This window comes from Alligator sinensis, unplaced genomic scaffold, assembly GCF_000455745.1.
Source record: "Alligator sinensis unplaced genomic scaffold, ASM45574v1 scaffold322_1, whole genome shotgun sequence".
NCBI classification, from domain to species: Eukaryota; Metazoa; Chordata; order Crocodylia; family Alligatoridae; genus Alligator; species Alligator sinensis.
In genome coordinates this window covers 934,132-949,656 of record NW_005842154.1, presented here as the reverse complement: position 1 = coordinate 949,656, position 15,525 = coordinate 934,132, and the positions used below count along the sequence as shown (strand labels likewise).

Genomic DNA, 15,525 nt, shown 5'->3' with positions numbered 1-15,525 from the left:
TGGAGCTCCTTCTACCCATAGTGTATCATCCTGTAAACCTAGGTTATCCATCCCTATGTCAGTAATATCCATTCATTTGTATTAACAATAGCATCTGTTTGTCTTACTGTATTTACAAGAGGTCCCATTGTGCTGGGCTGTGTCTAGTTTTCAGGAAAAAACCTAGATGTATTTTCACATTGAACTGAGGGTCAGTGTCAGTGTGATGCTACCCAGCTACATGGTTTATGGCTCATTAGGGATCATTAGTTTCAGATGTACCTGGATCAGAAAAGCTTTGGTGGGGGCAGAACAAAAGGTGGTGTACTGGGCCTTCTCCCACAGTGCTTAGAGACCACAGAAACAAACCTGTGTTTTGCCTGCTGCCAACTTCTCACCAAGAACCTCTGCTTAAATGTTCTCTTCCAGGGAGCTGATGTTGGGGGACGAAACCCGACCTCCAAAGAAGCTGAACAAGAAAGGAAAAAAACTGAAAGATGAGAAACTGGAGAAACCACCAGAAACACCCATTGTTGATGTAAATGAGAGGGTTGGGGAGGGGAAGGATGGAGGGAAGGGAGTCACACTAGAATGGGAGGGTCCTGCATTATGTCTGAACTCCATAAAAATCTTGCTGCTTATGAGGCCAAGCAATCTCCAGGCCAGTTCAGTCAGAGTCAGGTAAAGTCTAAGGTGGCAGCTCTGGGGGAGGGCACTCTTCTTCCCTCATGGCTTGTGGATCATCTTCACTTCCCATTTGTGGAGAGGGAGAGGGTTGCTCATGCATGTTGAGGCAGGCACAGATGTCCCCTTCCCCACTTTGAGGGCTTCCTCATCGCCTTCAGCATGTACCAGAGGGACCAGGTCACAAGACCTCTTTGCCAATTGGCTGGGCTCCTCGAGGGCTCCTCAGACCATAAAGGTGGCCTGAGCCCTTCAGTGGCTGGTGTGGAAGCTCTCAGGAGACAGTTATTTATCTGAGAGTTTCTTTGTGGGGAAAATGCCAACTTTTCCCAGCCTGGGCATTGGTGGTGATTTCCCAGGCTTCCAAAGGCTGCATTGCCTGTGCTTAACAGGCCATTCATGGCTTCTCCTTCAGTGTGGAGGAGCTGCAGGCCCCAGCCAGCTAAGCTGTGCCTCAGTCCATACAGCCATGCCCTGCCAGTTCTGCTGGACCCCACCATCCCTGCAGGCAGCACCTCCATGTTGGGGAGGCAAAAGCTGATTTTGGAACTTCCTGGGTGGTATTTGCTCCTTGTTTTGGGCCTCTCCATGGTAAAGCTGTGAAGAGGGACCCTGTGGGCAGTGGAGAAGAGGGATGCCAGTGAGTGGGCTGGCACTGAGTGCTGTGCATGGTGCATTTTTTTCCATAGCCTACAGTTAAGTTTGACAAGCAACCCTGGTACATTGATGCAACTGGAGGTACCCTACATCCCTACCAGCTGGAAGGGCTGAACTGGCTGAGGTTCTCCTGGGCCCAGGGCACTGACACAATCCTTGCTGATGAAATGGGGCTGGGGAAGACCGTGCAGACTATTGTATTCCTGTACTCCCTCTACAAGGAGGTGAGTATCCAATGCACCTGGAGATAGTTCGGCACCCTGGGTGAGCCGGGAGTGCAGCCTGCTTATTGGAAACATGTCTTCCTGACAGGGCCACTCCAAAGGACCATACCTGGTCAGTGCCCCTCTTTCCACCATCATCAACTGGGAGAGAGAGTTTGAGATGTGGGCCCCTGACTTCTATGTTGTGACGTACACGGGGGACAAGGAAAGCCGGGCGGTGATCCGGGAGAATGAGTTCTCCTTTGAGGACAATGCCATCCGGAGTGGGAAGAAGGTTTTCCGAATGAAGGTAAGTGCCCCACATCCAACTGGGAACAGAGCCGAGCTTGCTCCTGGCCAAGAAATTGGTGCAAAATGCTGTAGAAAAGGGATTGCCTGATCCATGTGGTGGGGGGAAGAAATTCACCTGCCAACATATGGGACAAGAAACCTCTCCAGGTGTCTGTCTGCCTCTGCAGGCCTGCCAAGTGCAAGCTAGAAAGCATCTTTACTCTTCACTGTTCACTGGGGCTCCCATTCTCCCAGATTTCACTGGTGCCTAATACAAAGTCCCAGCCACTGATCTTACCATTCCCCACCCCAATACCAGTGGGGGATTTGCTGTCCTGAGATATCTTTCTGAACTCTGATGTGAGCTGTGTTCTCCATGCAGGCCTGAAGCTCCTTCCTCATAAGATTTCCTTAGTTTAGTGCCCTCTGGAAGATAAACCCTTATAGTTTGCTGTTCAGTACTGGCTGGGCTATGTATGACTTGGAGATCAAAAAGCAGGACTCCGGTATGTAGAGGGGGAAGGACATATTTTTGCAGCTGCATATGCTGGTTTAAATCCAGAACAACTCCTTGAGGCTAGCCGATCTACTCCAGATTTACAACAGTGGAAATGGGAGCAGAGTTTGACCCGGAAGAAGGGAAGTGGGCACCTGAAAAATGCTGTTCTCCAGAGAGGAGGTCTGACACTGTTTGTAAATGCAGCTGATTTATGGAGGGCTTTCTGATGGGCCCTTTTCTGTGGGGTTTAGAGAGAGCTCTAATTCATTTTAATGCTCAGATGGATATAGATTTTCTGCTGGCTTGATTCATTCCCAGGCGCTGCACGCTGGTATTTTGCAGTGTAGTGCAAACCGTTCTGCATCTTTCTTCCAGCACTGTGATGTGTGACATGAAGAAGCAGAGAAGGCCAGGGGTGCCTGGTCCCCTCAGTCTCTTTAACCTCCCGGGCTCTCTCTGTTTCATCTAGAAAGAAGCCCAGATTAAATTCCATGTCCTGCTTACCTCCTATGAGCTGATTACGATTGATCAGGCTATCCTGGGGTCTATTGAGTGGGCCTGCCTGGTGGTGGATGAAGCACACAGACTGAAGAACAACCAGTCCAAAGTAGGTATCTTGCTAGGTAGAATCCCAGGGGGTGGGAGCTGTGGCAGTAGCACCATCAAATTCCTCCTCTGTTCTCCCACCTTGGTCCTGTCTGCAAATAAGAAGATGTTCCTGCCCTGCAACTTATCCTCCACACTTTGAAACACTCCCAGGGGCCTGTACTTAGGCAATTTTATAGCTTCTTTGAGTGCTGCAGTTCCTGCCCCTGGAATGCAGCTTGGCACATGGGTTAGCAGTATGCGGGACAGAAGAGAGAGCAGTTTGCTCCCCAGCAGCAGGGCTGGCTCTGTAGAGTGGGCAGAAGCAAAGCTTGTTACAGTCAGCATGCGTGACTTGCATGCTGGGGGCCAAGTCAGGGATTTCCTCAGGCACTGTTGCCAGGAGAGTCACTTCGGCATTGCAGCCAGTGCTGCTTGGCTCTGTCAGCCCCTTCTGACTGGGTACACCTCCCTGGGTTCACGAACAGGGCTCTGGACAGGATGTGAAAGTCACTGCAGGCCCTTCAGGGTGCTAGCTGGTCTAGAGGAACTTCCTGTGCTAGTGTTCTGAGCTACTGCCTCTGACTGGGTTCCCTGTCCTAGTTCTTCAGAGTGCTGAATAGCTACAAGATCGACTACAAGCTACTGCTCACAGGCACACCACTCCAGAACAACTTAGAGGAGCTCTTCCACCTTCTCAACTTTCTTACCCCGGAGAGGTTCAAGTGAGTTGTTCCTGTTCCCTCCTTGGCAAGTCTGGCCCACCCAAGGTCATTTCCCTTTGGCCTGTGCCAAACCTAACTAGCCAGCAGCCTGTCTGGGCACTCTGTCTGGCTCACAAGGACAGGCAGTGGCATCTCCCAGCATGACCAAAACCCCATGTGTCAGGCAAGTGTAATGCCTGGACATCGCGGTGATGATTGCAGTAGAAAACATCGCAGGCACAGGCGGGCCTATCAGACAGGTTGCTGGTGAAGTACATGGTAAAGCTACAGCCTCAGCACTTTGCCCCCACTCCACTGGAGTTTTGGCACCTCAGTTAAGTTCTAATGGCTTATCAGGAGATGCCTACCCCATTCTGTGAGTGGCCTTAACCATATTCCCCTGTTTTGTAGGAGAGTTCTGTGCTCATGGAAAGGCATGGGGGTATGATTCTCTTGGCCCACGTGTCCTCCATCTCCTGCCTTGTGCCCCTCACACAAAGTGATTTTTTTTGCAGCAACCTAGAGGGGTTCCTGGAGGAATTTGCTGACATCTCGAAGGAGGACCAGATCAAGAAGCTGCATGACCTCCTGGGTCCCCACATGCTCCGGAGACTGAAGGCAGATGTGTTCAAGAACATGCCTGCCAAGACTGAGCTGATTGTGAGGGTGGAGCTCAGCCAGATGCAAAAGTAAGGTGGCTGTCACTAGGGAGGGGGAGTCTCTGCAGAGCCTAAGAATGCAGGGCTACTGGCTGCTTTCACACTGCTCATTTGTGCTGGGGGCAGTGAGACACCAGCTGTTTCTGATGATTTGGAAGCAAACAACTGGGGGATGTTTGTGTCTGTCCTGTTAGGGGAGACCCACATTGGAGCATCCAGCCCAACCTATGAGCGGTGGGTTCCTTACAGAGTTAGGGCTGCTCTAGGAACCTGCCAGAAGTTTTGGGCAGTGCCAGCCTGGCAGGGTGCCCTGGCACCTGGGCAGAGCAATGAGGCTGAGAAAGTTTCAGATTCTAGTGGCCCTGGGAGTCCTGACAGCTGTAGCTGCTGATACTCAGAGGCCTCCAGCTCTGATCGCATGGAGAGCACTTGCTCTGCTCCTGAGTAGGATGCATGCAGGCAAAAGGTGCTTGCTGACAAAACATGCTCACTGTCAATGGCTAGGGTTCTCAGGGCTGAGGGAAGGACTCGGCTTTCAGCTCAGCCAGAGTAGAACTAAGGTAGCTGCTCTGAGTCCCATGGAATTTCAGTGGATCAAGACAGATTCTTGCAGGGTGGAAGTCTGACCCTGCATGCCAGGGCAGGGTGCATCTCTGTTATGTGGACTGCATTGTCCACATCCCAGTGGGCCTCTGAGACTTAAGAGAAGCAACAGGGGAAGCTAGCTTCCTCCTCTAGGAGATACTCGCACTGGCGAAGAAACTCACTTTACAGAGCATACAGCAACAGGACCCAGCCCCTCTCTGCTAGCAGAGTGACTATATTATCCAGCCACATGACTGATCCAGGTCTGCAAAGGCTGAATCCAAGAGGACTGTTATGATTGTTCTTCATTTGTTTCTTGAAGTGCCTTGGCTAATGTCACCCATAGAATGAGTTCAGTGCCCTCACTCTTACGTCAGCCATGTGTCTGTCTGGCCATGTTCCTGATGGAATCTGTCCCATTATTGTCAATTCAGGAAGTACTACAAATTCATATTGACGAGGAATTTTGAAGCCCTGAATTCCAAAGGTGGTGGGAACCAAGTGTCACTGCTCAATATCATGATGGATCTGAAGAAATGCTGCAACCATCCATACCTCTTCCCTGTTGCTGCTGTGGTAGGTCACCTCTCTGTGAACGCTTGTGGTGTGTTTGCTGTGCTGAGAGCCAGTGCTTCCTTTCCTGTTCTTTAAATGCGTGTAGTTGAGGCATCGTCTGGGGGCTTTCCTTTGCACCCATCAGAAGGGAGGATGATTTGTTTGGCCTGGCCTGTTCAATGTGAGCATCTTCTCCCTGTAACCCATTTGAATTCCTCCTTGAAGTGAAGCAACTTTTCCTGGATGTGCATTGTGGATGTCCATGATGGCAACTTTCTGAGGGCAGGCTGCCATTGGTGTAATCAGCCTGTACACCAATGTCAGAAAGGAAGGGACACATGATGTGCAGCCCTACATTGGTTTGACTTACTGCAGCTGAGAGCAGCAACCCCAATGAATTCAGTGGCTGCAGAATTTGCCTACAGCCGCAGAGCCCCTCCAATAATGGGGATCCTTTTGTCTTTTTCTCAGGAAGCTCCAGTCTTGCCAAATGGGTCCTATGATGGCAATTCATTGGTTAAATCTTCTGGAAAGCTGATGTTGCTGCAGAAGATGTTGAAGAAGCTGCGAGACGGGGGGCACAGAGTCTTGATCTTCTCCCAGGTGGGTGAAGAGAGGAGGTAGTCTCTGGCCTTGAGGACTTGGAGTCCAGGGCATTGGGGGGTGGCAGATGGAAAGAATTAACCTTTGATATGTTGTTATATTAAGGTTGAAGGTAAATTTTTTATATGCGCTGCCCTGCTGTGTCATTTGGATCACTGATTCTGTTGCTCAGGGTAAAAGTAAAGAGCCAGAATTTATTTTCTTTTAGAATTTTTTTTCTCTTTTTTTTCTTCAGAAGGGAATTTTATGTCTGGGATGGTACAGCACATAGAGTAGGGACACAGGAAAGGTATTCCCAGCTTTGCCACTGACTTGGTGTGTCACACTGGCAAGTCACTTATTATTCCTTACCCTCATTTTGCCAATCTATAACATGGAAAGGATAATGCTAACTCACCTTGCAAGCAGTGTTCCACATATAAGAGGTGCCAGATAAGCATGGTGTATATCCTGATGGCTTGCTTCTGCTTACATTTAGTCAGCATCTGGGGGCTACAGCCTGGTGTGGGGGGTGATGGAAAAGTTCCAAGCATTGAGGGCGTGGGTGGAAGAAAGACCTCTAGGCAAGGCATGCAGCCCCTTTGCTGTCCATCTGTATGGCACATAGCAGCAGGCAGAGAGCAGAGTCAAGGCATGTTAGGGCTTCTGTTTTGGCTCCTGATAGCAACAAAACTTCCAGGGGCAGAAGTTCCTTCAGCCAGAGGCACATTTTGTTCCTGGGGAAATTCTCAACCCCTCCCCATGGTCCTGTGCTGGTGCAAACCTCCCCTTCACCAGGGGAGAGCCTCACTGCTGGACTCTCTCTGCAGATGACAAAGATGCTGGATCTGCTGGAGGATTTCTTGGAGTATGAGGGTTACAAATATGAGAGAATCGATGGAGGCATCACGGGGGGCCTGCGCCAGGAAGCTATTGACAGATTTAATGGTACTTGTATTTCTAATAAAGGGAAACACCCCTTGGAGGCTCCCTTTCTCTGTTGTGCATGAGGGCAGGCAGCACACAGCTGGGCACAGTAGGCAATAGTTCAGCAATTGCTTTCCCAGCCTAGGAGAGACTTTTCCAGTTCCTGTGCCTATCACTCTGAGCCAGGCTTTCTGAATAGGGTGCCATTGGCAAGGCAGCCAGAATGCCTTAGCATCCTCCATTGGTTTTATACCAGGAGAAGAATCCAACTCCTGTCCTTGCTTAGCCCGCAGGCACATGCATGCACAGAAGGGCACACATGCCCTACAGAAGCAGGGTTTTTGCAAACACACCTGTCTCACAGCCCTTTGCAAATCTGTTGCTGTGCAGTGCAAGCTGGCAGTGTTGTCAGCATGGTAATTAAGAGGGTTTTTAATTATGTTGTGTGAATGAATCCCAGGGCGCAAATGACAGGTGCTGGAAGTCTTATGCATTTCTTTTAAGTGGCTTGGTGAGATGCCAGGCTTCCTCAGGAGGTTGGGAGTGGAGTTCACCACCTCTGTGACAGTTTCCTCATGCATGTGGCACTCTTGCTCCTTCCCTCCCCTATCTCATGGCCATGTGCTGGGTATATGTGGGTGGAACACAACCTTTGTTCACTCCCCTCTACACAGGGTCACACATTTCCTACTGAACCAAGCTCCTTCCGGTCTCACCTTTTGCCCCCTTGTGGGTTTGTATTCCTCAGCTCCTGGTGCTCAGCAGTTCTGCTTTCTCCTCTCTACCCGAGCTGGTGGTTTGGGTATAAACCTTGCTACGGCCGACACAGTCATTATTTATGATTCTGATTGGAATCCCCACAATGACATCCAGGTTTATTGCTTTTTCCTTTTCCTTACACTATAGTAAGTATGTTCCAGTGGTGTCCTCTCTGCTCACGGTTCCTATGTGCTTGCTGACACTGAATGCATCTCAAAATCATTTTTCCTCTAAAGACCTGCTGATGCTTCCTGGAAAACCTTGAAAAGCATGATCCTGTGTAGAAGCCCCTCTGCTTTCCGTGTCCTCTGGCATTGCACTGGCCTCTTTCTGCTCTTTGAAGGACATTCAGCATGAGAAGAATGTCTTTGTTCTATAGGATTCTCGCTGCATCTGGCTGCTCTTTCTTCACCAGTTACCTCCTTTAGGACATGATGGTTATTTCCCAACTGAGAATTCCAGCCACCAGTGGGCAAAAAGCAGCCAGAATGGGAGTCTCTTAAGGAACAACTCAATTTGCCCCCTTATATAAACAGCAATGTGAAGAGGAATATAGACAGTTGCTCCATTGCTCTTCCCCAGGGCCAGGGAAATGGTGCTAAGGAAGAGAGAAGGAAAAAGACTAAGGAGGGATTATTTGCTGGTGGTTACATGCAGGAGGTTAACTCCTCCTAGTGGCATTTCTTCTCACTTTTGTTTAGGCAGAGAGATGTGCTGGGGGAGGGGTGGAGAATGTGTGCCCATGAGTCTGCAACCTGAAGATCCTTGACTTGGACTTGCATGGCTTGTCCTCTGTCAGCCTGTCCTCATTCCACTTGCAAAGTCAGCAAAAAGAGAGGTCAGGCTTGCCAGGTTTCCATTCCCAGGATGGGAACTTGGTGAGGTGTTCCCAGGCTGGGTCTCCAAGTGCTGCAAGCTGGTAACATCTTTCATGGGGAGAGATGGGCTTCTGCAGCTGCTGAGATCAAGGCCTGGTCAATGTTGGTTGGTGCGGTAAGCTGACCCTACCAGTTGCTCCAACAAGGGCTGTCCCTGCAGGCATTCAGCCGAGCCCATCGTATCGGGCAGAATAAGAAGGTGATGATCTACCGCTTTGTGACAAGAGCCTCTGTGGAGGAGCGCATTACCCAGGTAGCCAAGCGGAAAATGATGCTTACCCACTTGGTGGTCCGTCCAGGCCTTGGCTCCAAGTCTGGCTCCATGACCAAGCAGGAGCTGGATGACATCCTGAAGTTTGGGACTGAAGAGCTCTTCAAAGATGATGTGGAAGGTGAGCATGGACAGGGATGTCTGGAGTGAGATGCCCAAGGCAGAGATGCAGTATTGTCCTACTGTACTGTGTTGGGCTGTCATCACCTGCCCAGCCTCTGCCCATTCTGCTTTCAGGCGTGATGTCTCAGGGCCAGCGGATCACCATGCCAGATGCTATCTCTCCCTTCCCAGAAGCCCCAGCCTCTAAAGGGGGTGCTGCGGCTCAAAACATGAAGAAAAAACATGGCGGCACCCCACCAGGTGGGTAAGGCAGGAGAGTGTGGGCACCAGCTGCTCATTTGCCTGCTCCCCAATCTGGAGCCCCTTCTCTTGCTATGCCCAGGCCGATGGTCCTGGTTCTGGTAGAGGGAACACTGTGGGGAGCCTTTAGCTCCCTGCATCCCAGGCTTTTGTGGTGACCTCTCCTGTGCTTTGTCTTCAAGGGGACAACAAGGACGTGGAGGACAGCAGCGTGATCCACTATGATGATGCTGCCATCTCCAAGCTGCTGGACCGGAACCAGGATGCAACTGATGACACTGAGTTGCAGAACATGAACGAGTATCTCAGCTCCTTTAAAGTGGCCCAGTATGTTGTGAGAGAAGAGGACGGTGTGGTAATGTGACCAGTATCATGTCTTTTTGTTTAACCCCTCCTGTGCATTCCTCTCTTGGTGTTTCCTCCTCCTCCTCTGTTTTTTTTCTTCTTCTTGTTTTGCCACTATTTCTGGAAGTGGGAGGGCTCCCGCCTACCCAGTGTGTGTGATGGTGTTTGTTCATGGAGGATGGTAGGGTGCAGCCAGCAGAGCTGTCTTGCAGACCCTGCAGCCTCCTGTCAGCTAGTTTGATTTCCGAGGAAAGCTCTGGTCTGGCCTGGCTGCCTTGCGGTCATGCATTTGGCTGTCAGAGGAAGAGGTACTGGCCTCTTACTTCCTCACACTCAACCAGTTGAGACACCTCAGGATCTTGGTTGGGTCAGGTAAGGAGGGCTTCATTCAGATAGGTGCCTTTTGGGTCTGCACTCCTTGGCTCTGGAGTCCCAGATGGAAGAGGAAGGACAGTTCTGTCATTGAGGTGCCAGGGCCTCCGGGTACCATCCTCTGTTGGGTCTCCAACTCCCTGTGTAGTCAAGGGCTAGTCCCTGAATCCTGTGCAGTGGTGCTGCCCTGCCTCACAAGATAGCTTCATGAAGGTCTGTGAGGCACTCATGCTTTGCAGGGGCTGGACTGCCTAGGCACCTTTATAGGTAACAGGCCCAAGCGTGGTGCTGGGAGCTCTGCGCCTCTAGCATGGTGGCTTGTGTTCAGTCCTCTGTGAGAAGTAGTTTTGGGGGTAGTGCTGGGGTGACTGGTCAGGGCATATCTGGGATGGTGCTGAGGCTGGCTGGGCTGGTAACCCCCTGGCAACTCTGCTTTCAGGAGGAGGTTGAACGAGAGATCATCAAGCAGGAGGAGAATGTGGACCCTGACTACTGGGAGAAGCTGCTGCGGCACCACTATGAGCAGCAGCAGGAGGATCTGGCCAGGAACCTTGGGAAGGGGAAGCGGATCCGCAAGCAGGTCAACTACAATGACACTTCACAGGAGGACCAAGGTATGGCTCCTGCCCTGGGGACTTCCCAAAAGCCAGGGTACCTGATGGGGTTGGTGGGGGCTGCTCATTCCTACCTGAGCTGGGGTTGATGAGCGCTGCGTGCCTCAAGGCTATGTGTGGTTCTTAGGGTGAGAATGCTGTTTCCTTGGTGGGGGGTGTCCTTCTTGTGACTCTCCTATTCCATCAGTGCCAGGGAGCTGGGCGGATGGGGCAGGCATAGACCCACTGGATTTGGGTGTGCAGCTTGTTGTGGGGGAGAGCTAAGATGCTCAAGGCAGGATTGGCGGGATCTTGGGCAGGACTCAGTTCCTGGATTTCCACGTCCTCCAGGTGGCTCTGCCCTGTTCTGTGGGGTTGTCATTGGCATGGAGTGCTCCCTTGACTATCTTCCTCCCCCCTTGCTGACAGAGTGGCAGGATGAGCTCTCTGATAACCAGTCGGAGTACTCCATTGGCTCTGAGGATGAAGATGAAGACTTTGAGGAAAGACCTGAAGGTCAGAATGCATGATGGCAAGGCCTGCTTCCCCAGGACCCCCCTTATGACAGCCCCATAAGCAGTGGGGCCTTGCACTCACAGTGTCAGGCCCCATGGGCTGACTGACCCTCAGATATGCAAGAGCATGTTGATGGGAGGTGGTTGGTATGAGCAGGAGGCCAGGGTTTCTATCCTCATTCCTCAACTCCCTTTGGCCCTGGCCTGGTATGGCTGCAGGTGTACTCAGTGCAGTGGCATTTTGGCCACTGTGAAGCTCATTCAGGCTGTTTGTAGAAAAGGGTCTGGATCATGGGGCCTCTGACGCTGATCATTCTCCTAATTGCAGTCTTGGGGGAGCAGGGTCCTTGGCACTCAGGGTAGATGGATCAGGTTTGGCTCTAAGAGCTGCCTTGGAAACAGCAGCCTAGCTAGATGGGGCAGGCTGCCAGGCTCTCAGCCAAGGCTTCCTTTTCCTGCCCTTACCATGTGTAGTAGGAGGTGCAGAGCCTGGGGTTGGTCTCTGCTTGCCTGGTGCCACTCCAGGTGCCCCTGCTCCAGCTAGGATGCAGCTGGCATTCACACCCCTCATCTCTGTAGACCAGGAGCCTGAGGGGCTGTGGTAAGCCTCCCTCCAGAACCTGCCCCTGCCCTTGCCTTGGGTGGGGGCATCAGGGATCTCAGTGGAGTCTTCTGTGTGCCAGGTGCAGGAAGTCACGTAACCCTGGCCATGTCCTGTGATGGCTGCAAACTGGCCCTGGCTCTCTGGGTTTCTCTGTCAGCAAAGGCAGGCTATTCATCATACATTACTTGCCTCTAGGTGGCAGACGACAGTCACGGAGACAGCTGAAGAGTGACCGAGACAAGCCTTTACCACCTCTGCTGGCAAGAGTCGGAGGGAATATTGAAGTGAGCATTGGCTGGCATGACGGGGGGAGAGGGACAGGGAGGTGCTCAGTCAGAGTGTTGTCAGTGGGCGGACTCAGGGCTGCACTTAGCCCTAGTGTGGGACTGACCCTTGCTCTTTGTCAGCTGTTTGCCCTCGAGCAGAGCAGCTCTGGCTAATTGCACGCATGTCATGGGGCCAAAAGGGGTCCATGCACTGTCATGATAGCACTGTGTGCTTTCCACAGGTCCTAGGCTTCAATGCCCGGCAGCGCAAGGCCTTCCTGAATGCCATAATGCGGTGGGGAATGCCACCTCAAGATGCCTTCAATTCGCACTGGCTGGTTCGGGACCTGCGTGGGAAAAGCGAGAAGGAGTTCAGGTACTGGATCCCTGGCAGACAGGGCAGGGCTTGCCCTGGCCTGGGTGCTAGCTGCTGTTCTCATGTGACTTTGCAGGGAAGCAGTCAGGAGACTGCACAGAGACATATTGTGTGCAGGCACTTGCCTTGTCTGAAGTATGCAGCAGGGTGGGTGCCCTCAGTGCTTTGCGCCCGTATCTCTGACAGGCTTGCCTGGAGCTGTAGTCCCCACAGGCTGCACCTGCACTGGAAGAGGCAGAAGGTTTTGCAAGGGAGTTAGCTAAACTGCAGGCATAGGCTCTGTAGAAGTGGAGGACAGGACCTGTCCTCCATACACCTGCAAAGAGTGCCCTTACTGGTCCCCCTGGCTCTGCAGAAGTAGAAGAAACCCCCTATCTTGACTAGTGCATCATCCCATCCCCAGTGCTGCTGCCTTCATTCCCCTCAGAAGGACAAGGAAGCCCCAGGCTGGTCAATGTGAGGGGCTAGTTGGGGCTGGAGCTACAGGCCCTCTGCTGATGGGGGTCCCAGTGCTAAGCCCCCCCTCATTTCCCAGGGCATACGTTTCATTATTCATGAGGCACTTGTGTGAGCCAGGAGCAGATGGGGCTGAGACGTTTGCAGACGGCGTTCCACGGGAGGGGCTGTCACGTCAACATGTGCTGACGAGGATTGGAGTGATGTCACTTGTGAGGAAGAAGGTGGGTAGTTCCTGTTCCCAGCATGGTGCTTTGGGTGGTGTGGCGTTCTGAAGATGTCACCAGCTCTGCTCAATGTCTCTGGCTTCTTGGGCTGAGAGAGATTGGGGCTATTATGGATGGTGAGGCTATGAAGCATGGGGGGGTGTCCCTTGTTGGCAGCTCTGTTCCCTTGGTGCATTCTGCAAGCAAGCTGTGTGTTTTGGTGTCTGCCCTAGGTCCAGGAGTTTGAGCATGTGAATGGGAAATACAGCACTCCAGACTTGATCTTGGAGGGCCCGGACATCAAGAAACCCACTGAGGTGGTTTCTTCTGATCCCAACACTCCTGTCCCTGCCAGTCCAGCACCACTGCAGATGGGGTCTGTGGCCCTGCCTGGTAAGTGTGATGTGGGCTGTCCAGGCTAGAGAAGAGTCCTGAGTCCAGAGCCAAACTATGATGTGGGAAGCAGGCCAGCTGAATGTTCCACCCATGTTTGGGGGGAGCTGTGTGCCTCTAAAATCAAGATGCTTGAAGGTATTTTTAAAACTGGGCAGCCCGAATCTTCAGTCAGTTCCCAGAACCTTGGCTGTGATAACTCCCTCTGACTTTTCTGACCACCTCCTCACCCCCATACTGGTTGGGTCTTTGCTGCAGAGCTGTTCTCATTCTCTGTGCCTAAGTCACCTTGCTGTACGTTAGCCCCACTCAGGTGAGATCTGCCTCCTGCAAAATGACTCATGATCTGTATGGTGTTCCCCTTGGCTGCATGGCAGCCTCATGAGAGCCCCTGGTGACTTGCATTAGCCCAAGCCAGAGCCTGGACTCTGTGGGTGCAGACAACTGGAGGTAAAAGTGCCACAGCACACAAGATAAGCCTGATAAGGGCACTGGCGTGGGGCTGGCATCTAAGTATCAATGAGGGTCCAGGCCTTGTTGCATCTTTACAGGTGTGCTGGGACACTGGGTGGAGTTCCAGCACTGTTCTTTGCTCTTCTCATTACCAGCTCTATAGCATCCGTATTTTTCCCCAAGCCTGGGGAGGAAACTACCTCTCACTAGTAAGGTTTGACTTAAAGTCAAGTTTTCCTCTTCACCATTAGCACAAGAGAGCTTTCTAGTGAGACCCTGGCTCAGGAGCAGGAGGGTCACTCTTCCCAGCTGAGCCTTGTGCAATGGCAGAGCTGAGCATGGTTCACACACTTTTCTTTTCCATGGTTGTTTCAGACAAGATAGAAACGCAGCTGGGGTTCCTGGAGGAGAAGGAGCAGGGGGAACAGAAGCCTGGGAAGCTGACTGAGAGCCAGGTAAGGGGGTTCCCATCAGCCTTCCCTTTCCAGAGTCCCACAGCTCTGTTAGCAGCACATGGCAGCACTCCCCAGGAACAGCACAGCTGGGACAGGAAGGGTTTCTTACCTCTGCTGCCTTTCCAGCCCTGGCCCACGCCAGCTCCGGAGCATGCTGCTGGCTCAGAGGCCTAGGCACCCTGAAGGCATCTTCCATACTTGCACCAAGCCCATGCAGTGGCTGAAACTCCCTTTGTTTCCACAAGAACTGATCTGCCATCCCCCTGAGTGCCCTGGGGAGCTGTCTGTTCTGCCCTGTCCCACTGAGACCCTTCCAGTGTAGCCTCTATCCCTCACATCTGTGCCCAGACCCTCTCGTACCAGGCCCGGGTGCACTGCAGTATACGTCAGTCCAGCTGGCAGGGACTCTTGGTTTTCAGCCCTGGAACTTTGGCTGCACCTTTCACTGCACTGACTCTCCTGTCAGTGCCCAGCCCTATAACATATAGGCCACCCCAATCTGGTCCTGTGCAAGAATCATTGACAGGCTTCCGAAGTGTGCTGCCTTCCATTGCTGACTGTGACTAGTGTTTCCCTGCAATCCTGCAGCACCACTTAGCCATGAGGCTAGGAGCAGTGCTGTCTGGGGCTTGGGGACCTGTTTGACCTAGAGCAGCCACCCTGGCATGGCCATGTGACACACAGGTGCCAGCAGGGGCGGAGAATGTCGAGAGCGAGGAGACCCATGAGAGCGCTGAGCACAAAGAGAAGACACGAGAAGAGAAAGCAGGAGAGAGTGAAAAGGCTGAGTCTTTGCCTGAGTTGCCCATGAAAGGTGAGGCTGTTTGTGATGCCAGAACAAGCACTGTGCACCTGGCACACCTGCCTAGCATTGTCATGGTCTGGGCTCAGACACTGCAGCCACAAAGCCTGGCTCAGGACTCCTCTTCCTTATGTGTTCTGACTCCCCTCTGTGTGCTTGTGTGGTTTGCAGCATCCCTTCCTTGCCCACATGGCATACTCCTCCTCATTTGCACATGATAAAACTTGCCCAGCAGCAAGGCTGGAGAGAATCTGCTCCATTTCCCAGAAGCTGCTGTCCAGGCCAGACCTTGGTCCTCTCTGCCTTGAAGTTGCCATGTCTTTTTCTTGCTTTTTGTTTTTAGTGTCTGAATGTATCCAGTTTCTCAGCACCTCCCTGCTTGGTGCTGGTCTGGTTTTCAGTGACTTGGTATAGCTTCTCTGCAGTGAACACTGGGTTTATAGACTGAATAGACACTGGTGTGATTCCAACCTGGAAGAGTTGAGGAACTTCAGAGCCACACATCTGC

The 15,525-nt window shown here is 52.1% G+C and overlaps 1 protein-coding gene across 6 annotated transcripts in view; it reads left to right on the top strand.

Annotated features, from left to right (window-relative positions):
- Positions 1 to 15,525, top strand: part of CHD5 (chromodomain helicase DNA binding protein 5) — a 51,260-nt gene that overhangs the window by 23,160 nt on the left and 12,575 nt on the right. For 3 of the 6 annotated variants that reach the window (XM_025206381.1, XM_025206383.1, XM_025206382.1), the window contains 21 exons: positions 409 to 517; positions 1,353 to 1,544; positions 1,633 to 1,833; positions 2,783 to 2,920; positions 3,502 to 3,623; positions 4,118 to 4,291; positions 5,281 to 5,422; positions 5,873 to 6,004; positions 6,814 to 6,931; positions 7,659 to 7,783; positions 8,708 to 8,939; positions 9,056 to 9,181; positions 9,364 to 9,536; positions 10,338 to 10,512; positions 10,921 to 11,007; positions 11,806 to 11,894; positions 12,119 to 12,252; positions 12,788 to 12,932; positions 13,148 to 13,307; positions 14,136 to 14,215; positions 14,900 to 15,029. In XM_025206381.1, coding sequence (XP_025062166.1) covers positions 409 to 517; positions 1,353 to 1,544; positions 1,633 to 1,833; positions 2,783 to 2,920; positions 3,502 to 3,623; positions 4,118 to 4,291; positions 5,281 to 5,422; positions 5,873 to 6,004; positions 6,814 to 6,931; positions 7,659 to 7,783; positions 8,708 to 8,939; positions 9,056 to 9,181; positions 9,364 to 9,536; positions 10,338 to 10,512; positions 10,921 to 11,007; positions 11,806 to 11,894; positions 12,119 to 12,252; positions 12,788 to 12,932; positions 13,148 to 13,307; positions 14,136 to 14,215; positions 14,900 to 15,029 — 2,984 coding nt within the window. Of the gene's footprint in view, positions 1 to 408; positions 518 to 1,352; positions 1,545 to 1,632; positions 1,834 to 2,782; positions 2,921 to 3,501; positions 3,624 to 4,117; positions 4,292 to 5,280; positions 5,423 to 5,872; positions 6,005 to 6,813; positions 6,932 to 7,658; positions 7,784 to 8,707; positions 8,940 to 9,055; positions 9,182 to 9,363; positions 9,537 to 10,337; positions 10,513 to 10,920; positions 11,008 to 11,805; positions 11,895 to 12,118; positions 12,253 to 12,787; positions 12,933 to 13,147; positions 13,308 to 14,135; positions 14,216 to 14,803; positions 15,030 to 15,525 lie in introns of those variants that run through there. The other 3 variants (XR_003094507.1, XM_025206384.1, XM_025206385.1) reach the window with 3 other exon arrangements.